Below are 25,890 nucleotides of genomic sequence, written 5' to 3'. Positions count from 1 at the left end.
TCCTCACATGACTGCTACCGACATCTGAACATAACGAAACAAATGCACATTGACGAATCTTCAGTTCTGCAAAATGTAAACAAATGTAGCCTATATTTGTGCAAGTATAAATATTGTAAAAATATGAATATTAGTGTCTAGAACAGGTTGCGGGCTGCTGTGCAGAGCTAACGCGGGTTTAACGGGTGTTCATTTCATACTCTGTGACAGCTTATTTAATGTATAAATTATACATTGTGTTTAATGTATAAGGTACATGTACAACAAACTGGTAATGTCATAGTGGTATCCTGTTCTGTAATCGAATGAGGCCTGTCTATACCTGTGGAACCGTAAACGGCACACGCGGTGTTAATCTAATAAAGATCTTCATAGCTAGCAAACAAACCTTTGCAGATTTGCTTTCAATTGACTAGATCCAAAGTCATGTCTTCAATGCTCTTGATTACAACTCTGAGTGAGAGCCGCTTCAGACGACTGACGTACTCATTGCCCAAAGCAAAGTAGACAGCGCTTTTGGAATAAATTGAAGCATTTTTAACTTGTATTGCATTAACAAAGTAACGAGAGGAGCGTCGCCCACAGTACCCATCTTTGAATATACTCTAAAAGTATTAGTTACCCAAAAAAATTACTCAAGTAAATGTAACTCCTTACTACCCACCTCTGGAAATTGCATTGAATAAGATCTTTCATGTTCATGTCTGAGAGGGCGTCTTCCTACAAACAATATAAATTCCTATAAGATTAGGTTTCTTCCTGTGTTGTAAAGCTATCTATCTCTCTTTCTCCCTGCTGTCACTGTTCTGAGAGCCAATGACACCTCCCTTTCTTTGTCTGAGCCTCCCCATTAATCTCTCCATCTTCACATCTGTCTATCTCCGTTAGAATGGAGACTTTTGTGTATACTCTGATGATAATTTTTGAAAAAATTCCAAGACAAGCATGAGCATGTACAAGTTAGTATGTATTTTTAAGACACAGAAAGGCAGAATAGCTGTTTTTCAACACGCTAGAACAACATTAAGCTCACCAAATAACAGTCTTGTTGAGTTAATTATCTGGACATGTCTCTGTTGCCCAAGACATTTCAGAGAGGCAAAACATCTTAAGCAACTCTGAGACACACATGCAGTTTACTACAGTAAGTCTACTAGACATTCAACAATGATTTAAATACCCAACCACCTTCAAAGACAACAAAGTACTAAGGGCAATACAAAAGTAACTGTTTCTAAACCTAGTGAACAGCCTACCAGGATAGCATTTTAAGGGCCAGTTCCACTGTACTGCTTTTTAATCATTTTTATAACTTTTCATGACTGATACAAGTGAAATAAAATAATTTATATTAATATTACAAAATATTATATTCAGATACTACGGGTCAAAAGTTTGTGGTTAGGAAGATTTTTTTGTGTTTTTTTCCAGGACGTTTCTTGTGAAAAATATTGTAAAACAGTATTATTGTGAAATATTATGATTTAAATTTTTTTTTTTTTTTTCTATTTTAAAATATTGAATTGTAATTTATTCTTGTGATGGCACAGCTGAAATTTCAGCAGTGATTACTCCAAACTTTAGTGTCACATGACCCTTCAGAAATCATTCCAATTTGCCGATTTGGTGCTCAAATAATATTTCTTGTTATTATCACTGTCGAAAAGAGTTGTGCTACTTATTTTTTTGTGGAAACCACACTATTTTTTTTTTCAGGATTCTATGATCTAAGATTATCTTATAAAGTTCAAAAGAACAGCATTTTTTTGAACAGTATTAATATAATAAATAATATCTGTATAGATGTTCACTCAACACCAAAAAGTAAATTTGAATACTTTTACAATACATTTATAAATAACTACATAATGAACTACTGAACCCAACGGTTGAGGACTCTTTTTTTAAATGTTTGTTTAATGTTTAACTTTATTTACATTTTTTTTTTTACCATTTTAATTAAGATATCTGTCAATATAAATACATTTAAATCATTTAATAATTGTAAGACTTAGGGTGCTTTCGCAACTGTAGTTCGGTTCATTTGGTCCGGACCAAAGGCAAAAAATGATCAATTGTAGCTATTTTTAGCCGTTTTGGTTCCTTTTCATACCACACTGTTTGCTCTAGTCCGAACCAGCTGAAACGAACCAAAATGCAGTTACGTGACAACATCCGCTTCACTTGTTGGCTAGATGTGTCTTTGAACGCATTCCCTAAACTGCTTTTCGATTGGTCAGAAAGAGTGTGCGGGAAAATTCCAACGGTGCTCCCGGAGGTAAACAAAGAAAGGAGTAAAATGCAGCAGACAGCACACTGCTATTACATTATTATTACAAATTTCTATGAGGCTCCGCACCTCCTCACAACCCCAAGTTTGTCCGCGACCTGCCATGTTAAACTGCAAACTGTCAACAAACACTTCCTCATCCCATAATGCACAGCACAGGTTTAGTCCAAAAATGCGCAGTTCTTTTTGCAGTTGGGTCTGTTTGAGGTTGGATCGTGTCCTCACCACAAACGAACCGCTCCAGGATTCGTTTGAAAGCGTGCCGAGACCACCTCTTCAAGGAGGTCTCAGTACGCTTGTTTGGTCCGCACCCGAGTGCGATTGCTGCATTCTCACCTGCCCAAACGAACCGCACCAAGAGGGAAAACAAACTCTAGTGCGATTCAACCGAACTAAATGAGGCAGGTGTGAAAGCACCCTTAATTGGGGAAAGTTGTGGTCCAAGTCTCCTGTGCGCTTCATGTGAGGAGCAATATTCGTGCATCAAGCACAGTTGTTGCCTATGAAGAGTGTTCCAAATCGATCACTTATAAGGTTCCATTTTAGTTAGATGGCATCTATGTAAGCTGTAGACAGCAATGCAGCTCACTAGGTTTTGGCACAGACCATTGTGTTTGTAATACTAACCCAAGTCTATGAGGATGGCATGCTGTTGGGATGTGAGCTGCTTCAGAAGCTCTTTGTATGGAGTGTCATTGTTAGGAGGTTTGGTGCTTGGCACCTCCTTCCTCAGCAAATACTGCTCTGATAGAAACTTCCAAATCTCTCCTCGATGCTGACGAGGGACGCCTGAGAGGGAGAGAAAAACAGAAAGAAGAACAGAAAAAGTGATTCATTGAGGGATCTTTTGAATGTTTACATGCACAACACCTCAGTTTCAGTGCTATTTCAGTAGTGTGTAATCTCATCTGACATGTAGATGGATGTCCATAAAATCACTTCAAGAAGACAAAGTCAACATTGGCAACGACTGACGTAAAAAAGGTAACACGCATCCCAGCAAACCCCTCCCCATTCACACACATCGAAAAAAGACATACTCAAACATCACAAATCCAAAAACCAACTACAGGTGAAAAAAACGGTTCTGTGTGTAATTTCTGTGGCACTAACAGCACCAAACAGAATTGCAAACACTTTTATCTCCACTGCAGTTTATGATACATAAACCAGAAAAGCAAAGAATTACACCAGATTCATTGTGATAACATGATGATCTCTGTAACATCTGTACAAGTATGTGTACGTGAATGTTTCATGCAAATGCCACAGTTGCACTGAACTTGAACAAGTGTGTGCTTGTGTGCGTAGGTGCGTGTAATCTCACCAATCATTCTGTAGAACTACCTCCATAAAAACCTGACAATCAGAGACAGCTCTTCTATCTATGAATATTAAACACTCACACACATTCTCCAAATAAACATCAAACATGAAGACTATTTTAAAAATCTACTTTTTTCAAGAAAATCTAATTAAAGACTTTAAAATAAATCCACAAAGTTAACTCAGTTTATATTCCTCTAAAAACTGAAAACGTATACACAAACTGTCTAAAACAACATATTACGTAATCTTCCCTCAATATACAGTTCTAGTTCAGTTAATCCAGGTGTCAAAACATTCAATGGACAGCTCATACAATTTACTGTTACATCAGTTTCAACATTTTTATGTATCTACGTGTGAGTGTGTGTGTGTGTGTGTTACCTTGTCCCACAGCTTTGTGGATCTCCTCAGTGTCAAATCTGACCTTTGACCTCCCAGTGGTGCTGAGCATTCTCTCCCAGACCAGTGTGACATCTTTCAGACACGGAGTGATCTCTTCATAGTCCAGCTTGAGTCGTCTGCACTGCAAATCACTCTCTGATGCTGTACACACATTGAATGAAAATGTAAGAAATTAAAAATGATGTGCAGAATAAAGATAATTAGTTGAGTTGGAAGAACTTCTACAACATTACATCACAGTGCATTCAATTTAATTACTTACTGTCCATTCACACGGATCGTGTTTTACATTCGACTGAGCTAATTTTGCATTGTTTTTCAATGTAAACACACTCTAAACAGACGTGTTTGATTACTGCACTCACGTCTGATGTCTTTAGCATGAAACAGCATCCAACTTCGAAAAAAAAAAAAAAAACAGTCTAGAGATCTAACATTTTTCTCTGGATCATAAAGATGGTCTTTGGCAAACTTCAGACGGGCCTGGACATGTGCTGGCTTGAACAGGGGGACCTTGCGCACACTGCAGGATTTTAATCCATGATGGTGTAGTGTGTTACTAATGGTAACCGTTGAGACTGTGGTCCCAGCTCTCTTCAGGTCATTGACCAGGCCCTCCCATGTAGTTCTAGGCTGATCCCTCACCTTTCTCAGGATCATTGATACTCAACGAGGCGAGATCTAGCATGGAGCCCCAGTCCGAGCGAGATTGACAGTCATCTTGAATTTCTTCCATTTTCTAATAATTGCGCCAACAGTTATTGCCTTCTCACCAAGCTGTTTGCCTATTGTCCTGTAGCCCATCCCAGCCTTGTGCAGGTCTACAATCTTGTCCCTAGTGTCCTTAGACAGCTCTTTGGTCTTGCCCATTGTGGAGAGGTTGGAGTCTGATTGACTGAGTGTGTGAACAGGTGTCTTTTATACAAGTAACGAGTTCAAACAGGTGCAATTAATACAGGTAATGAGTGGAGGATAGGAGGGCTTCTTAAAGACAAACTAACAGGTCTGTGACAGCCAGAATTCTTGCTGGTTGATAGGTGATCAAATACTTATTTCATGCAATAAAATGGAAGTTAATTATTAAATCATACAATGTGATTTTCTGGATTTTTTTTTTAGATTCTGTCTCTCACAGTTGAGGTGTACCTACGATGAAAATTACAGATCTCTCCATTCTTTATAAGTGGGAAAACTTGAAAAATCGGCAGTGTATCAAATACTTATTTGAACCACTGTATATTATTTTTTATTGACAAAGTCTGAAGATTAGGCTGTTTATTCTTTTTTTCTTTATTTTAAATGGAAAAGTTAAACAAGTGGAGAGTGAAGAAGAGGCAGACAACACATGCCCAGCATGCAGCAGAATGTCTTCATTATACAGTCATTACGACTATATAAAGACTGGTAAGACCAATTACACTTATTGCACCAGTGAGAATTCTCGTTTAGACACACAAACACAGGAAGCAATGCAAGAAGGGAAATTTCAGGAACAAGAGAATAATACCCTCCCCATCCATGGGCAGGGGCGTGTCTAGAGCATTTTAAATGGGGGGGGGGGGGGGGGGGGGGGGGGGCAGTCTGGGGCACTGCCTTAAAAGAGGGTGGCCAGGGGGAGGGGTTGGATACACAATGTTAATAGGCCTATATTATATAGGCTATTAATTGCACAGTTTGAGATTCATTGGTCCTCACAGAACTTTGTGAGATTGCGATGAACAAAGAGTGACAGCTTTATTGGTTATGAGCACTCTTTGCAAGCTTTCTAAGCAATCCATTTAAAATGTAGAACTTTGTTTTTGGCCCACACACACGTTGCAAAGTTTTGGGAATGACATCTGCATATTTATGCAGGATTCGCTCTCGAAGTAGCAGCATATTGATAGCAATAGAAGGGACAAAATATGTGAAAATATGCATTAAGAGAGCACCCCCACTTATTTCAGAAGCAGCCTTAGTGATTATTTCTGGAACCTGGTTGATTTGCTTCTATAACTATATACAAAAACAACAAAATACAAATGTACTACATAAAATAATTTAATAAATGCATATTTACAATTTAAGCTCTTAACTAAAATAAGTATTAATAAAATTAATAACTAGAGAAGGCTAACTATATTCAGCTTGCTTCCATTTAGTGAGAAAAGCCTACTCTTCACTTGAATTAGAAAAAAAAGCTTTTCTGGTCTTCAGTGATGCGAGGATAACGTTTGAGCATACACACAATATCTGAGTGAGACCCGAGCCAATTCATAAAAGAACAATGTAAATTTAAAAGCACACGTCCAGTTTTGTGCGAGTGAAGGAAATCCGCTTGCGAGTGGAGAGATTCATGCTCGCGCATTACATGATCACGTAACATTATGCGCTCTCGACATTTGTCATTTAGATCACGCTAAAATGCCTAAAATTAATAAAGAGGAGAAGCGGCCCTAGGCAGCTGCCTACACATGCCAAGATACGCCAGATGCAGTTAGAAATTAACTAAAAACAAGCCTATCGCAAGACATCTGGTAGGGGGGGCACCTGGGGTGGCCAGCCAAATTTCAGGGGGGGCTGGTGCCACTCCAGGCCACCACGTAGACACGCCCCTGCCTATGGGACCAAAAAAAAACAAAAAAATAAAGCAAGCAAGAAAGAAACCGAAATAGAGGTCTCCAAAGTGTCAAACATCAGAAGTTACGTGATTGAGAGGGAAAGTGGTAATATAAACACAGGCTAGATGTAGGGCAGACAGTCTTCCCAGTACACATCTTCTGACCCACTTCTTTATGCCCACACCCTATTCAATAGGTCTGGATGCTTTCTTTTCAAGCTTCTGTTCTTTCTTTTCAGGTCATGAGAAGCATGACTGGGCATGGAAAGGCAGGACGTGACACTGCCAATCATGAAACATACCACCGCATTTGTGCAAGCAAAGCTCTTCACTTGTCATGATCATCTCATAACCTGCAGCAGGGACTTCCAGGTAAGGCAGTGCATGGGTGCGCCAGGTTGTGCAGAAATGTGTGTGTGTGTGTGTGTGTGTGTGTGTGTGTGTGTGTGTGTGAAAACCAAAATCAGTCGCATAATTGAGTTCATTTTTGTTAATTGAATTTGTAAAGGTATCCTACTGCCAGTTTGTTACTTTGTCATTTGTATGCAGAATTGACAATGATCACAGTGATAATAGTTATTGTGCGAGTGTTTGTGTTTCACCTTGTAGTTTCTGATTCTCTCTCTCCATCCGCAGCAGGAGAATTTGTTGAAAAATTGCTTTCCTCCATAACGCTCTTAGCTCCGCCCCACTCTTCTTTCTCCTCTCCTCTGGCACCGCCCCCAGGATGCTGTCCCCGCCCCCCACTCCACCTGCTAACGCCATTCTGTTGCCAACCTCTAAGGTGGATTCTGGAAAACAGAATATTTAATGTCACAATACCATAAATTAACATGAACTACCAACTAGGGATGCAACGATACAATTTTTTCAGATCCGATCCAGAAAATTCAGAATATCGGCTGAATCCGATCCGATCCGATACCAGTGCAGTTTTTGTTTTTAAATCAATGTAGAATTTCTATACTTCTGTGTGTTGACCTGATTGTCACTCTTTTGTGTGTTAAACAATCTACTAAATATAGGCAACTTAATTTTAATGGGAAAAATAAAAAATAAAGAGGGGCAGTCATGGCCTAATGGATAGAGAGTCGGACTTGTAACCCGAATGTCGCGGGTTCGAGTGTCAGGTCCGGCAGGAATTGTTGGTGGGGGGAGTGAATAACCAGAGCTCTCTCCAATTTCAATACTATGACTGAGGTGAGAGACCCTTGAGCAAGGCACCGATCCCCCAACTGCTCCCCGCAGAATTGGCTGCCCACTGCTCCGGGTGTGTGTTCACGGTGTGTGTGCAGGAGCGGACTGGCCATAGGGAGCACCGGGAGAAGTCCCAATTTGGCCCGGTGCCCTCCATTTTTTTTTTTTTTTTTTTTTTTTATTGTTGCTGTTTTTTTTTGTTGCCTGCCGAATGTACTAAAGTGATTATTTCCGAATTCGCCATTCAATAATAAAACTAATAAATCATGAGTCGGTTAGTCTTGACTGGCAACGCAATTCGCCTTGCGCACGCTCCGCGCATTCGCGCGTCCGCCAAAAGGATGCGAGACTCGAGAATGGAGTGGAAGAGCCCAGGTGGAGAAGAGAGGCTCAGGCCAGTTGCATCTGTAAACAGGCTATTGTAGTTTTGTCTTTGTTTACTTAATTAAACTGCTAGCAAATGTTAGCAATGTTATAACAGGTTCAGAGGGAGCTAAGGCAGACAACAACACAACCCTTATGAAAATTAACCTGGTTTTACTAAAAAATAAAGTAGTTAAATTACACTCTTAAAAATAAAGATGCTTCATTCACGATGCCAGAAGAACCCTTTTTGTCTACATGCTTCCATAAAGAACCTTTAACATCTGAAGAACCTTTCTGTTTCTCAAAAGGTTCTTTGTGGCTAAAGAAGGTTCTTCAGATTATAAAAAGGTAAGAAAAATATAGTTCTTTAAAGATCCTTTGACTGAATGGTTCTTTGTGGAACCAAAAATGGTTCTTCTATGACATCACTATGAAGAACATTTTAAGCACTTTATTTTTAAGAATGTAACCACAAATTAACAATGGGTTTGCTACACTGTTTTAACATGGTATTTGTTGTAAAACTTTGGTTAAACAAATGGTAATCAATCCGCCAAAAAAACATGGTTACCATACTTTTACTATAGGCCCAATAACACCACGGTTCATTTTATTTAGGACAAAACATGACCCATGATAATGCAAAAACATGTTCAATGTTAAGATGTTTCTGTAAAGATATATTCAAGATGTAACTATTAATGTACTAATTTTGACATTTAGGCAAGATAAAACAATATTATGTATACTGTGTGCAAACAAATTACAATGAGGTGGTTGTTTTGCAACAAGGTGGAGATGTGTTTATGAAAAAGTGACCGCACAAGAAAATTAGTGAAAAAAGTAAACACATGAGGGACAGAGAGCTGTCAGGGAAAATGAAGAGACTAAAAAGGAAAATGGAAGTTCAAGAGATAACATTTGATTATTTTTGCGCAGCCCCAGCCTACACTCTAAAAAACGCTGGGTTATGCCTGTTGGGTCATTATGTTGGGTTATTTTTCCAGTGTAGGGTAGTTTTGTGTGTAACCCAATTTTTGGGTTAGTGGCTGGGTCAATTTCACTGACCGCTGAAACTATACACCCCTCCCCCTCCCTCCAATGAAATAACCCAGCGACGGCACTTTAACCCAGCTGTTGGGTTACAGTCAAAGCACGGGCTTTTCATTCTCAGGAGAGAGCGAGTCCTCAACGCCGCCAATTTAGTGGACTTCTTCAGTTAAATTAAGGTTTGTATACGTTTTATTCCATTTATTCAATCAATATTTGAGTTAATTCAAACAACCCAGCATGTTAGGTCACAGATTTAACCCAAATGGCTGGGTTAAAATAACCCAACGCTGGGTTTGTCCATATTTGACCCAACGTTGGGTTACCAAAATAACCCAAATTGGGTTGTTTTAACCCAGTGGTTTTTGGCCTGGATGAGTGTGAGATTTCCTGGCCTGAAATTTTGTCCCAGTCAGCCCCTGTGTGTGTGTGTGTGTGTGTGTGTGTGTGTGTGTGTGTGTGTTCACTACTGTGTGTGAGCACTTGGATGGGTTAAATACAGAGCACAAATTCCGAGTATGGGTCACCATACTTGGCCACACGTCACTTCACTTATTCAAAAATAACAAATGAAAATATATATAATCATAAACTATGACAAAAATACTATTATAAATTATTTTGGTAAGTTCAGAAATAGAAAAAAAAAAAAGTAGTAAAGTAAAAGGTCAAATAATACTTAAATGTAACTGTTTCATTTTTATGGCTGTTTATAATAATTTAAGACAAACACGACTGTGCTTGATGTCTCGCCAAGACAAACAAATGTATTTGAATGTTCACACATATTGACTAAAAACAACTAGAATAGCTACCAATCTAAAATCAATAACCATCATCTTTCTAAATCAACAACACCTTTATCAATTACCAACATCACCATTACTTACCACTATAAATAAATGTTTCAATTCATATGACTGTAACCTCTGAAAACATTACAGATAACATGCGGTCATAGTAAATAATGAAGAACCTACAATAAAAAGTCTCTGATTTCCCCACACTTTAATAAACAGCAGGTGTAATGCATAATGGCATGTGTTCTCCACAAGATTTTTGTTGTTTTCTCTGAAGTTTGCAAAAATTAACACTTAACAAAAGAGCAAACCACAAAACACACAGAAATACAAACACATGCATAACACTCAAATATAAGTGTCCATGCATACAGGCAGAGGTGTTAAAAATAAAGCGAACACCACCCAAACAATAGGGTGGATCCGAGACCTCAAAATTCCCTGTTTGTTTACAAAGTGAGAAATTGTGCATAAAGAAAAATAAAATGTACTTCTGTATATAGTATAAACACAGAGTGAGATCACCTAAAACACTGTGCTGCATAATCAGAATGAAAAGAAAAATCAAATCAGACTGTTGAAATAAAACAGCATTCACCCACACACTATAAATCTTTTTCATCTCACTCCTGTAACACACAAAACCAGATCTCGTCTAAACCCGCTGTAGTTTAGCCAATTTCCTACCCACAGCTCAAAAAAGACAAAAACATTATAAAGTGATTAGATTTAAATGTTAAAGTTCAAACAGCAGTTCTCATTTGCACAGCCCAGCTCATTAGCATAAATATAAATGTTGCAGAAATGGTTTATTACCAAGTCTCACTGAAAACATTGCTCCTGTCAGTGTAAATAATTTTTAAGTCTTACAGTAATGGTTATAGTATTTTCAAACCTATAATTGTCCAAAGGGAGTTTGTTTTCCCAATTTCCTCATTCCTGTGGTCACAAAATACCACAGATTAACTTTATTATCGTGACACAGCTAATTTTTTTATTTATTTATTTTTTGGACAGGAAACCTACCATAACAATGTTACAATACATAATCAAACAAACGAAACAAATCTGTGTGAATAGAACGTTTACTCAGACTCTAAGTGAAGTAGATCAAAAAAGGTAACCTTTTTCCTTTTGGGGGCCACCATGTTGAGATCATATGACCAGACAAACACTGCTTAATCTAGATAAATAAATGTGAAAAGAGCATTTCCACAAAAACATTAATAACTTAAAAAATATATAGTGACACTAGATTCATGCTGCCAGGTATATATAATATTTAAAATGTATTTTATTATTTAAAAGACTCACTGTTATAAATATATTACAAATTGTTAGATTTTTTTAATGGAAAAAATGAAAATAATTTAAATTAATAAATATGAAAGAATAATAATAAATATATAGGAAAAATGGCAGGAGGGCATTTACAACCAATATTTGAGATTCCTACATACACTGTAATATAAAAGTCGAGTACAACTTCTCAAGACAGTGAGAGAACTGCAGTGCCTTTATACACACACACACTTCAGACAATGTTTCTGCCTAACATAATTTAAAGCTTTCAACAGAAGGGCCATACAACTTCTTTCAAAACAGCAATTTCTTATGTCAGGAATCATACACGCGCACACACACACACACACTCCTGGAGCAGCACATGTGTTTGAGTGTATGTGTGGAGATGAGCGGACACTGACACACTCGGACACTTGGGTGCACACACACACACACACACTGGCCACTCCCTCTGTAAATAAGTGGTGTTTCTGCCCAGACCAACGCCTTGCAAGTGTGCAAACACACATATGTAAAGTGGGTCAATAAGGCCGGTGCTTTTCTACACATATCTGTCAACATGACCTCCTGCAAAACACCACACCCAACACACACATTATCTCATTAACACAAACATTACTTCATTCAGTGTAGACACACACTTGTCAAGACACACCCAAAAATACTGGAGAAACACACACAACAAGAGCGCTCTTGGCACGCATTCTGCTATAAGGAAGTGTACTCATATTACTGCACAGACATCAACATATATTTTTCTGTAAATGAAAAAAGGTCAGTTCTCCAGAAACAGATACTGGACACCTTTTAATTGAGCACACAAACACAGTCCACACAACTATGGAAGCCTGCTTTACCTTTAAAGTAAAAAAAGTATTTGAGACTTCATATAATCACAATTTCAATTTTATTTCTTGCAATAGTAACATTATATCTCACTGTATGACTTTACATCTTATTTTAAACTTGAATTATTTTGTAAAAACTGTTAAACCTGGGCTCCAACATCATAATTTGCAGGCATTTCATTTTTTGAGCCTATTAAGTTAAACAAAAGTGTGGAGAATTAATCATCATTTCTCTCATTCACACACACACACACACCTGAGGGGTGTTTTGACATCCGGATCAACATTTACTGTGAGGTGCTGTCAAGTCTAATGAGCTACCAGCTTCAAAATAACAGACCTGATTTGCTGTTTTGGCAGCTCAAGAAAGAAAGACATAAAACAGGTCAAGAAAAGAAGAAAAGCAAGCACTGACAGAGTCATGTCTGGGTGCGGGGGGGAGGTGATAATCACTGTAATTCTGGTCCAAGTTGGCTATCAGTTGTCAAACTCACTTAAATGAAGTCTTTACCATGACATTAAGAGCAAGAGCACCACCTCGTGGCTATCAACTGTTACCGTGGAATGTAGAGGCACTGACTGTACTGTACACTGTAAAGTGTAGTTGATCTATGTGATGTTTTGCATTGATATACCCTACTTACATATTCAACTAGGGTGTTACCTTTGGAGTCTGAGCCCTTCTGTGGTGTGGCGACTCTTAAGAAGATCTGTTGTCTCCAGGAGTGTCTCCGGCTACGTAAAGGACTGTCATCCCCAACAACACACACTGCTCCAGGACTGGACAGGGCTGCCACGTCACTAAACACACATAGAAATACATAAACTAAGGCCTCCATTCACAAATATATACACATTCAGACAGACAGCAGTCACAGGCTTCTGTCAGAATAGATAGCATATTAAATTTGAAAGCTCATAAAACAAGACCAAAAAAATCATTTCAAAGCAATCCTAGATCAACTCATTACTAGTTATTTTGAGCATTTTGAGGATTTTTTTTTATTTTCTTACAAAAATTGTAATCTATCTATCTATCTATTTATCTATCTCACTTAGGAAAATGTGACTTTGTTAATAATATGAAATAACATTGTAACAATGGCGTTTTTAAATCAGAAATGATATTCCCAGTGCCGAGCAGGAAAGTACTGAATTGGAGTGTTACATGCCAGAATAATAATAAATTATTAAATGATGAAGATATGGACAATAAAATAAGTACACTATATAGGATATCAACTGATAATAGATTTTTTTACTTTTTTTTTTAAACGTACTGTACCCTTGCTACTATCCAGCACTCACTTTGTCTTTAAAAACACTAATAATGCATCACTGTTGAATGTAAAGTTTAGGAAATCCCAACATGTATTATTATCTAGTGTACATTATAATTGTCACGTTCCCTCTCGGGGGACAAGGAGCGAGGAGACGTAGGGTTCCAATAATCACATTTATTAGGAGAGAGACACACAAGGAGACGAGGAGCTTGGGGAGAGACGAACATCACTGACGATTAAGACCGGACACAGGGGCTAGGAAACATAGGGCTTATAAACACAGGGAAATAAGGAACAGGTGTGGACTAATCAAAACACAGGGCTAGGGACTAATTAAACTAATGAAGACAAACGAGGACAGGAACAGGAAGGCCAAATATGGGCACGGGAGGAGGGGAAACACAAGACAAGGACTGACATTACGCCCCCCTCCGGAAGGCGTGTCCTCACGCCTAACACCATCCAATGGGGAGGGGGGGTGGGCGCTCTGGAGGCCTCCAGGGCGGTGCCCGTTCCAGGGGCCATGGCGGGTCAGGAGACTCGGGAGGCCAGGGCGGGTCAGGAGACTCGGGAGGCCAGGGCGGGTCAGGAGACTCGGGAGGCCAGGGCGGGTCAGGGGACTCGGGAGGCCAGGGCGGGTCAGGGGACTCGGGAGGCCAGGGCGGGTCAGGGGACTCGGGAGGCCACGGCCTATTTTTTTCGGGTCGTGTGGCCTTGGCCCTTGGCCCGGCCACACAGGCTGTGACCCTCTTACCCCCCCCCAAAATTTTCTTGGGGAGGCTCCCCCCTGGGAGCCACAGAGGAGCGGACTCTGACGGGCGCTCTTGCAGCGCGGACTCTGACGGGCGCTCTTGCAGCGCGGACTCTGACGGGCGCTCTTGCAGCGCGGACTCTGACGGGCGCTCTTGCAGCGCGGACTCTGACGGGCGCTCTGGAAGCGCGGGGCTGGATGGAACCAGCGGAAACGCAGGAGGGCACGTGCGTGGAGCCGGCACGGGAGGGCACGTGCGTGGAGCCGGCACGGGAGGGCACGTGCGTGGAGCCGGCACTGGGGGGCGCTCTGGAAGCGCGGACACTTGGGGGCGCTCTGGAAGCGCGGACACTTGGGGGCGCTCTGGAAGCGCGGACACTTGGGGGCGCTCTGGAAGCGCGGACACTTGGGGGCGCTCTGGAAGCGCGGACACTTGGGGGCGCTCTGGAAGCGCGGACACTTGGGGGCGCTCTGGAAGCGCGGACACTTGGGGGCGCTCTGGAAGCGCGGACACTTGGGGGCGCTCTGGAAGCGCGGACACTTGGGGGCGCTCTGGAAGCGCGGACACTTGGGGGCGCTCTGGAAGCGCGGACACTTGGGGGCGCTCTGGAAGCGCGGACACTTGGGGGCGCTCTGGAAGCGCGGACACTTGGGGGCGCTCTGGAAGCGCGGGGCTGGACGGAACCAGCGGGAACTCAGGAGGGCTGGACGGAACCAGCGGGAACTCAGGAGGGCTGGACGGAACCAGCGGGAACTCAGGAGGGCTGGACGGAACCAGCGGGAACTCAGGAGGGCTGGACGGAACCAGCGGGAACTCAGGAGGGCTGGACGGAACCAGCGGGAACTCAGGAGGGCTGGACGGAACCAGCGGGAACTCAGGAGGGCTGGACGGAACCAGCGGGAACTCAGGAGGGCTGGACGGAACCAGCGGGAACTCAGGAGGGCTGGACGGAACCAGCGGGAACTCAGGAGGGCTGGACGGAACCAGCGGGAACTCAGGAGGGCTGGACGGAACCAGCGGGAACTCAGGAGGGCTGGACGGAACCAGCGGGAACTCAGGAGGGCTGGACGGAACCAGCGGGAACTCAGGAGGGCTGGACGGAACCAGCGGGAACTCAGGAGGGCTGGACGGAACCAGCGGGAACTCAGGAGGGCTGGACGGAACCAGCGGGAACTCAGGAGGGCTGGACGGAACCAGCGGGAACCCAGGAGGGCTGGACGGAACCAGCGGGAACCCAGGAGGGCTGGGCGGAACCAGCGGGAACCCAGGAGGGCTGGACGGAACCAGCGGGAACTCAGGAGGGCTGGACGGAACCAGCGGGAACTCAGGAGGGCGCTCTTGAAGCGCGGGGTTGCGCGGGTGCTCTGGGCTGAGGACAGCAGCAGTGCTGGGAAGAGTTGGGTGGCCGGAACATTTGGCAGGGCATGTGGAGGGTCCTGGCGAGCGGTGAGCTGGTGAGGCCGGGTTGTTCTCGGGTTGGGTTGGACGAAGATCAGTTTGACATTCTTCGACTTCGAAATCAATGCCATGTACATTGAGGACATAATTTATCAGCCCGATAAGAGAAAAACTGGACGTGGGGATATCGCAGCTGATGACATCCTTGTCCAACCCAAACCGAAAACACACACCGAGTGAGGCGTCAATCCAGCTCACCTCGTTGGAAAGCTCAAGGAACTCCTCAACATACTCTACCAACTCCCGACCATCCTGCCGCAGACACCAAAGCCTGTCTTCAGCCATCGTGTTGTTGTAGGTCCGGTCTTCTGTCACGTTCCCTCTCGGGGGACAAGGAGCGAGGAGACGTAGGGTTCCAATAATCACATTTATTAGGAGAGAGACACACAAGGAGACGAGGAGCTTGGGGAGAGACGAACATCACTGACGATTAAGACCGGACACAGGGGCTAGGAAACATAGGGCTTATAAACACAGGGAAATAAGGAACAGGTGTGGACTAATCAAAACACAGGGCTAGGGACTAATTAAACTAATGAAGACAAACGAGGACAGGAACAGGAAGGCCAAATATGGGCACGGGAGGAGGGGAAACACAAGACAAGGACTGACAATAATGTTGTGATGTATTTATTATTTTATTTTTATATGATATTGTATTTTATTCACAAACACTAGGCTATCCATTTTTAATGGTTTCAAAATAAGCATAATGTCTATGCTTGTCTTCTGAGAAAAAAAATACAATATGCATTGACAAGAACTCTGTGGAACAAGTACTCAATTTGTTGATTTTCGGTGCACATCCTAATTCATTACAAGGACATTTATCTTTGTCTATTAAGTCCTTATCCACATGAGCCTCGGTGGCAGGTGTAGAAAAAGAACAGAGATGGAAGGCAGAAAAATGGAAAGATGGATTGGCAGAATGCGAAGAAGAAATAGTACCTCTTCTTCTGAGAGTCACTGTTATCATCACTCTCCACTACAGGGGCCAGAAATTTGAGGAAATTTGGAACAGAGGAGGAGGAGTGTAATCTTGCTCTAAAGCCACTCAGCCCTGATGGACTGAGAGATAGAGCATGAGAAAAAGAGAGAAAGAGAGAGAGGCCACAGAGTAAAAGAGTGAAACAGAGAGTCACTGTAATGTGCAGCCTCATTGGACTGAAACAGCACAAAAGTGAAATCTATCCTGTTCTTGTTGAATGAGAACACATTGGGGTGAATTCACCAAACAGCCATGTGAATTTAATGTGTGGTATTTTGGGGCGAATACCTATGTTTTGTTCATGTAATTATTGAATCGAATAATTGAAATAAAATGAAATATAAATATTAGATAAAAAGCTTAAATGTAAATGAAAACTACAAATGTTGTCTTGGCAACTGAGATCAGTTAAACTAAATAAACAAAGTAAAACAAAAAATTAAATAAAAAATGAAAAATAAACAGTAATTAAAAAACAACAAAATTAACAAAAATCAAAAACATTTAAATATAAAGTCAAATTAAAAGGAAAACTGAAAATATAAAAGCTAACTCAAAATATATATAAATAACACAACAATACATAAATTATACCAAAATAACAGTGCTATAATGGCGTTTTGAAAGAAAAAATTATATTCCCAGTACTGCAACTTGATTTTTTGCACCAAAAAATTGATTTGATAGTGAAAAGTGGCAGTTACACAATAGAATTATATATATTATTTAATTACGTGGGTATGCAAAATATAACAATTAATTTATGTGTACTTAATACCCACTCTTAATACCCAGTATCCATACAAAACACAAACCTCTATATAAATTGAATCAATAATATATATTTTTCGGATTTTCTAGACTATTTTAAGTTATAACGTGAGCAGGGTATATGTAAGGGATAATCAACGGCTAGCCGTGCATTAAAGGATTTTAAATGCACGACATGGAGGAAAGGACCGCCTGACGTGAAGTGCATTAAAAATCCTTTAATGCACGGTTAGCCGTTGAGTATCCCGCTTATTCCATGGTCATTTGCCAAGTTATAGACCAGTTAAAACTAGTATTAGGGATGTTCATTATAGTTATTTTTCCTAACCGACGCTGGTTAACCGATTATTAAACATTAACCGACAAGATTATTTTAAATTAGAACTGAATATTTTCACTTAAATAATGTAAGAAAACGAAAGAAAAACTGTGCAACAAGTAGCCTATGCAGAGTTTCGGTTCATTTTTGTGGAAACCAGACGGCAGAAATCGGCATCCTATTTTTTAGGCTTATTTTACAATAGTGCAAAGATTTGTTTTTATTGTGAATGTACACAAATAAAAGCAAACCTTTTACAATTCCAATTATCTTCATGACTAAAAGGAGTATTTGCTTCCAATGTTAGAAGGAAAAAAAAAAATTAAGTGATTGCTCCAGCGCCGCATGCGCGCACAGTAAAGCATTCTACCTTGACAACGCAGCCTGTTCATTATCGTTATAAAAAACAATCAGTCAAACATATGGAGAAAAAAAAAAAAAAAACACACTGCTCAGTTTAAATATCTAGTAAAATCTGTGCCGTTAAGCGTTATCACCATACAGCCGTGAAGTTATGCCAAACATTTTGTTTTACGTGGATATTGGAACGCGAGTGAAGTAGGCCTACATAAAAGGTAAATAACTTGGCATTAAAATACATTGCGAATACGGAAACATTTGATTGTGTGTCGAATGGGAGATCCAACATTGGTTTCAGTTTTGTTTTAGCCTAAATTAATTATTTTGGTTTGTCGTTTATATAGCTATAGCTTCTTACATTTTTAATTCTTGTTATTTTCTAAATAGCCTACTGTTAATTGAAAGGATTTGTTGTGGAGTGAGGGGAACTAAAATAGCCTAGCTATGTTTACAGTGTTTATTATAATGTTTGTAATTCGCATCTGCCTATTTCTGAATGAAATAATAAAATGCGACTTATATTTTTCTCTCTCTCTCAAAACTCATACATACATATATATATATATATATATATATATATATATATATATATATACGCGTAGCTTATTTTAACCATGCAGCAAACCTTTTAAAACATTTTGATAAATTACTGAAAAATAAATAAAGTGACTTTAAACCATTTAACTGATCGTATTAATCGGTCAAAATTCTTATCGGTCGGTTAACGGTTAAAATGAACATCCCTAGTATTGCTCTTTGCAGCTCAATATTTGACAGAATGGGTAAAAATGACAGTTATTTTCATCAGTTAAGGCTCGTTAGCTCAGCATTCTGCCCGCTTCACATCAGACACAGAGATGAAATAGTGCGGTAAGATCACAATCATCACATTTATTTGAATGAAATATAGCATGCATTTCAGTTAATTATCGATCGATCGAGAGAGAGACAGAGAGATGACAGTTGTGAGTGTATTACCTGCGTCTGCACGTCTCTCTCTACAAACAATTACTTCAAAAACAGCCATTTTACCATCGTTGCTGAGGAATATAATGTAGCGATCTAGTATCTAGGCTATTTTATTAATAAAAATTGCGGGGAAGCATTGACAAGTTTATGAGTGTGTGCAGCGCAATCTGCGATCGCTCTCTATGTTGGTTAGTGTGCATCAAATAAAGCAGCACATTAATATGGAACGGTGATTAAACTGACTTTGAACTACCTGTGCATTAAACTGTTTTACTGCATACCTGCCAGCCAGAACATCAACTTCCATTGGGGGACAGAAAAAAATAAATAAAAATCAATTTACCAGAATCATGCAGTTCTGTTTTGCACACAAACAGCTCTTAAAGAGTCTAGTTTTTATGTAGCCTGTTGATTTTTGTCCATGGTATTCAGCTCCAATAATATGGTTTGCAAAAAAGAGACACAGGATAAGTGTTTGATATCATTATTTTATCACACTGGAATCGAAACTGGGAATCGAAAAGAATCTGAATCGATAAGCGGAATCGATAAAATTCAAACGATGCCCAACCCTACTGAATATGCACTAAAATAAATAAGAAGAAATTTGATATCAGGTTGACGGAGTTATTTAAATTTATGGGGTTTTTTTGTTTGTTTTTTTGAGCAAGCCCAGATCTATTCAAATTAGCCTCATTCCAGAATGCGCCTGAAAAGCCTTGACGCAATTAATGCAAACAGTAAACAGAGTATTTTAATTGAAAGGTATGATTTCTATTGATTCTAATCTACTCTATTGATGGATGCAACTAGACTGCATCATAGTCATCTCCTGCGTCCTAAACAACCTAGCTCTCAGAACCAGCCTTTGCAAGTTTTGATTTTAGTGATATCTCCCCAATGTGTTTTCACAAACTTTTACACAAAAAGCACAGAAACGTCAGAGAAAAGAAGACCTGTTTGTGAATGACAGTAGTACAGAGAAAGACACATACACACACCTCACCTCTGCTTGAGGGGCCGGGTGGAATGATCAAGAGCAAATGTACGAGGCCTCAATAGCCGCTGACACACAGGAGAGGAAGAGGCCGGAGGGGAGGAAGGACTGATGAAAATACAGAAAGGATGGAAAAAATAAAGGCTGGCGCAAAGGAATACAAAAGCAGGGTTGCACAGAATGAAAAAAGTGAAGCACACAGTGAACTGAATTCACGCTGCAGACTAAAAAATGTGATGTAAGAACAGAAAAGAGAAATCCTCACACCCTTCTCTAAAAGCACCTCCCACAGTGATTGACTGACAGGAGTCCATCATTGACATTGTACATAAACAGAGTTTGCAAATGTTTGAAAATGCAAATATTCATATTTAATTCTATTTGAATTATGTCAATTGGGTACACAAATAAAAACACATCTGCGATTTGTCCACATTTTGTTTTGACAGACACAACTATGTACAGTGACCAAAGAAGCAGCTAGCACACACACACACACAGACACAGACACACTGTCTCACTTGCTCTGATGTGGGGAATCTGTGCTGACAGAGTAGTGTCGGACCAGTTTAGGCTTGGTGGCGGCAGTAGGTTGTAGAGGTGGAAGACTAGGCTCAGAGGACGACAGCATGGGAGAGTGACTAATTGTACTTGCACGTATCCTGAAGCCCTGAGGCGGGCTCTCAGGACCTTCCTGACCTCCCGCTGAGTCTTCTAGCTGCTTCAGATCCCCTGTGGAATTGTGGGAGCGGAGTGGACTGGAGGGAAGGAAAGAGCAGAGGGGCTCCTCCAATGATGTTTCCTTAAAAATCAAACAGAACAGAAACAGAAACTTGTAAAGAAGCTATTTTAAAAGAAATACGGTTGTCATTATACACATAATTATATAAAAGCATTAAAAGGAACACTCCACTTTTTTTGGAAATAGGCTCATTTTACAACTCATTTTAAACAGTTGAGTTTTACTGTTTTTGAATCCATTCAGCCGATCTCTGGGTCTGGCGGTAGCACGTTTAGCTTAGCTTAGCATAGATCATTGAATCGGATTAGACCATTAGCATTTGGTCATTAAAAATGACCAAAGAGTTTCGATAATTTTCCTATTTAAAGCTTAACTCTTCTGTAGTTACATCGTGTACTAAGACTGATGGAAAATGAAAAGTTGCGATTTTCTAGGCATATATGTATAGTTATAGTATATGTATATACAGTATATGTATAGTTCCGAGCCGTATCGGCCTAGAAAATCGCAACTTTTCATTTTCCGTCAGTCTTCGTACACGATGTAACTACAGAAGAGTCAAGCTTTAAATAGGAAACTTATCGAAACTCTTTGGTCATTTTAGAGCGAGATGCTAATGGTCTAATCCGATTCAATGATCTATGCTAAACTAAGCTAAAAGTGCTACCGCCAGACCCGGAGATCGGCTGAATGGATTCAAAAACGGTAAAACTCTTGGGGAGTTGTAAAAGGAGCCTATTTCCGAAAAAAGTGGAGTGTTCCTTTAAGCTACTCAAGGATACCATGGCTAGTTATGGACTAATTACATGGAAAAGAGAAAAGGAGGATCTTGCAATCTCTTTAACCCATATGTAATATGATTTTAAGTCATCAATAAATTCTTCCAAAAGGAGTAAAAAAAAAAAAAAAAAAAAAGTATGTGTGAGGAAAAGTTTCAATAGAATGTGAACACTGAGGGGTCCAGCATGACCAAAATGTTTGTTTGTAGATTTTAAAATGCACTGAGCACTTTAGTTTCTGTAAAAATAACAAGAAAATGCATTGTGGTACTCTTGATAACGGTGGAAGACAGTCACTTAGAGGAGAAGAATTGTTGAATAAAGTCGTTATTTTTGTTTTCTTTGTGCACAAGAATTATTCTCGTAGCTTCGTAAAATTATGATTGAACCACTGATGTCACACGGACTATTTTGATGATGTCCTTACTACCTTTCTGGGTCTGGGAACATTTCAGTTGCATTGCTGACTATGCAGGGTCAGAAAGCTCTCGGATTTCATCAAAAATATCTTAATTTCTATTCCAAAAATGAATGAGGTCTTACGGGTTTGAACAGCATGAGGGTGAGTAACTGATGACAGAATTTTTGGGTGAACCGTGTCCTTAATATTCAGCCTTGCCATCACATAAATACATTTTAAGTGGTTAGCATTTAACAGACTTTTCAAAAACGTGAAAAAATAAATAAATAAATAAATACGTACTTTGGAATGGTATTGTAAATATATATTTTTCAAATGAAAATGAATGCAAACCTGAAGTGGTAATGTGGCTACAACAAATGTATTAATTTTTTATAATTTAAATAATAATTTAAATTTTTAAATAACTTTTAATAATTAAAACTGCTCAGAATCCATTATTCCACTTAGAAACCTGATAAAACTTACAATGCAGCTTTTGTTGCTGAAGTTTAAAGACAGTAATGCTCTTTAGAAGGGTTAATGTCCAAATATTACTATCATTCTGCTTAAGGGGATTGTCATGGCCTAATAGTTAGAGAGTCTGACCAGTAACCCAAAGGTCACAGGTTTGAGTCTCGGTACTGGCACATCCTTTCCTTTCCTCCTTAATTTTACATCCCCATCATAACCATTGCAAACTTATTGTGAATAGCCAGTCCTGAATGACATTTAAATATATTGTTGATGTAAGAGTTGTGCAGACCTGATTTGCGCTGTTCAGTGTGGTGGAGCTGGAGGAGCTGCTCTCTCCTTCACTGTTCTCCCTCTGAGATTTGGACTTACTGTTGCCCTATTATATAAAAGACATCCATTTTTTACATAAATTACATGTAATCTTGCTACAAGTCCGATAGTCTACTCATGTTCAAAATGTGTAAAATGTTTACATACCTTCCAGATCCCCTCCAGTGATTCAGTGAGGGATCTTTTTGCTCTAGTCTTGAGCTCCTCCAGACGCACTCGACTGGAACTGACGGTGCCTTCCACATTCACAGCAAACTCCTGAGAAGTCTAACACACACACATACATAAAGAATTGTATATGGACAGACATCTATATCCAATACCCCAAGATCTCAGTTGCACTTTTAGTGAGGTGTAATATTCACTTTTACTTTTAATACAATGGGACATAAAGGTGTACCTTTTTTGTTTGTCCATTGTGTGTGTGAGTGTGTGTCTTTTGTCTCTCCTCGTACAGTCGTCTCAAACATGACACAATCAACTCATTTTCTTCCTGATCTGACTTAGGCCTGGCTTTCTGTTCAAACACACAAAACACAATACAAACACAAAAAAGTTTTAATTTCTGAAAATTTCCACAAGGTGGCATCATCGATCTTACAGAAAACACATGGACGGAGAGAAATCCAACCAGCAGAGAGCAGAAGGAATTTACTCAGCATTTTTACAAATTTATTACAATATTGTCACAAAAACAACCATTTAAGCTAGTCTGAGGACCAAAACCATATATAACCATATATAAAAGTTATGTGAAAGAAGGGGTCAATTTAAATCAATACATTATTATTTAAATCAGGGGGTATATTTAAATTAATATCGCAAAGACACATTTCTGTAATTGCACCTTCAAAGCTGAAATTAAATCTAATCGTCTGCCAGAAAGTCAAAAATCTGGACACATAAGTTGGGCAAAAAAGTATGTAGTCAGCCACCAATTGTGCAAGTTCTCCCACTTAAAAAGATGAGAGAGGCCTGTAATTTTCATCATAGGTACACTTCAACTATGAGAGACAGAATGGGGGGAAAGAATCCAGGAAATCACATTGTAGGATTTTTTATTAATTAATTGGTAAATTCCTCGGTAAAATAAGTATTTGGTCACCTACAAACAAGCAAGATTTCTGGCTCTCACAGACCTGTAACAACTTCTTTAAGAGGCTCCTCTGTCCTCCACTCGTTACCTGTATTAATGGCACCTGTTTGAACTCGTTATCAGTATAAAAGACACCTGTCCACAACCTCAAACAGTCACACTCCAAACTCCACTATGGCCAAGACCAAAGAGCTGTCGAAGGACACCAGAAACACAATTGTAGACCTGCACCAGGCTGGGAAGACTGAATCTGCAATAGGCAAGCAGCTTGGTGTGAAGAAATCAACTGTGGGAGCAATTATTAGAAAATGGAAGACATACAAGACCATTGATAATCTCCCTCGATCTGGGGCTCCACGCAAGATCTCACCCCGTGGGGTCAAAATGATCACAAGAACAGGGAGCAAAAATCCCAGAACCACACGGGGGGACCTAGTGAATGACCTGCAGACAGCTGGGACCAAAGTAACAAAGGCTACCATCGGTAACACACTACGCCGCCAGGGACTCAAATCCTGCAGTGCCAGACGTGTCCCCCTGCTTAAGCCAGTACATGTCCGGGCCCGTCTGAAGTTTGCTAGAGAGCATTTGGATGATCCAGAAGAGGATTGGGAGAATGTCATATTGTCAGATGAAACCAAAATAGAACTTTTTGGTAAAAACTCAACTCGTCGTGTTTGGAGGAGAAAGAATGCTGAGTTGCATCCAAAGAACACCATACCTACTGTGAAGCATGGGGATGGAAACATCATGCTTTGGGGCTGTTTTTCTGCAAAGGGACCAGGACGACTGATCCGTGTAAAGGAAAGAATGAATGGGGCCATGTATCGTGAGATTTTGAGTGAACACCTCCTTCCATCAGCAAGGGCACTGAAGATGAAACGTGGCTGGGTCTTTCAGCATGACAATGATCCCAAACACACCGCCTGGGCAACGAAGGAGTGGCTTCTTAAGAAGCATTTCAAGGTCCTGGAGAGGCCTAGCCAGTCTCCAGATCTCAACCCCATAGAAAATCTTTGGAGGGAGATGAAAGTCCGTGTTGCCCAGCGACAGCCCCAAAACATCACTGCTCTAGAGGAGATCTGCATGGAGGAATGGGCCAAAATACCAGCAACAGTGTGTGAAAACCTTGAGAAGACTTACAGAAAACGTTTGACCTCTGTCATTGCCAACAAAGGGTATATAATAAAGTATTGAGATGAACTTTTGTTATTGACCAAACACTTATTTTCCACCATAATTTGCAAATAAATTCTTTAAAAGTCAGACAATGTGATTTCCTGGATTCTTTCCCCCATTCTGTCTCTCATAGTTGAAGTGTACCTATGATGAAAATTACAGGCCTCTCTCATCTTTTTAAGTGGGAGAACTTGCACAATTGGTGGCTGACTAAATACTTTTTTGCCCAACTGTAATGCTCAGAGGATATCAGTCCATTCCATTCATCATCAGGCTGTTTAGTTGTTCAGTTTTGAGTGTGGTTTCAGGATGCTAGCAGAGTAGACTAACTGGTTTCATTTACACCAGTCACACCCTCTGAACAGAACACACATTCCTCAAATGCCGCATTTAAAGGATTTGACACACACTGTTAATCCTAAGAACAGGGAAGCTAAAGCGTATTTGTGTAGTGTGTTATTGCGGTTTTAAGTTTGGAATAACTGAACTCACCATGGTGCTCTCAAACACAGCTGCCTGCTCCTGATTATCCAGACCTGCCAAATGCTTCTGCAGTTCCAGTTTAGCTTTGGATGGATGAAGACCTGCACATAAACACAGAGTCATGCCATGTACAAGGAATTAAACACAAGTATGCACCGCTGCATCCCATAGAATTCTGAAATAAATAAATCTCTCATCCTAATTCATGTTCTGAATAAACAATTTTTCAATTCTGCCATTATTATGGTGTGTTTAAGGGATCATTCACATAAAACTCTGTCATAACTTACTCACATTTCATTTCAAACCTGTGTGATTTCC

General features: G+C 40.2%; 1 protein-coding gene across 7 annotated transcripts in view; it reads right to left on the bottom strand.

Annotated features, from left to right (window-relative positions):
* LOC306873946 (TBC1 domain family member 1-like) overlaps positions 1-25,890 on the bottom strand; it is a 70,734-nt gene that overhangs the window by 13,874 nt on the left and 30,970 nt on the right. For 5 of the 7 annotated variants that reach the window (XR_013784550.1, XR_013784551.1, XM_079423548.1 and 2 more), the window contains 9 exons: positions 25,579-25,670; positions 23,212-23,328; positions 22,959-23,078; positions 22,771-22,857; positions 20,605-20,885; positions 12,851-12,987; positions 7,223-7,411; positions 4,001-4,162; positions 2,918-3,079 (listed from right to left, as the gene is read on the bottom strand). Coding sequence is in view for 4 of the 7 variants with exons in the window: in XM_079423548.1 (XP_079279674.1) it covers positions 2,918-3,079; positions 4,001-4,162; positions 7,223-7,411; positions 12,851-12,987; positions 20,605-20,885; positions 22,771-22,857; positions 22,959-23,078; positions 23,212-23,328; positions 25,579-25,670 (1,347 nt within the window). In the remaining 3 variants the exon portion in view is untranslated. Of the gene's footprint in view, positions 1-2,917; positions 3,080-4,000; positions 4,163-7,222; positions 7,412-12,850; positions 12,988-16,627; positions 16,748-20,092; positions 20,192-20,604; positions 20,886-22,770; positions 22,858-22,958; positions 23,079-23,211; positions 23,329-25,578; positions 25,671-25,890 lie in introns of all 7 variants that reach the window. The other 2 variants (XR_013784549.1, XM_079423547.1) reach the window with 1 other exon arrangement.

The sequence above is a fragment of the Barbus barbus genome (genome assembly GCF_936440315.1).
Source record: "Barbus barbus genome assembly, chromosome: 8".
In the NCBI taxonomy this organism is placed as follows: domain Eukaryota; kingdom Metazoa; phylum Chordata; class Actinopteri; order Cypriniformes; family Cyprinidae; genus Barbus; species Barbus barbus.
Note: the sequence above shows the minus strand (reverse complement) of the source record. Positions and strands in the feature narration are given on the sequence as shown.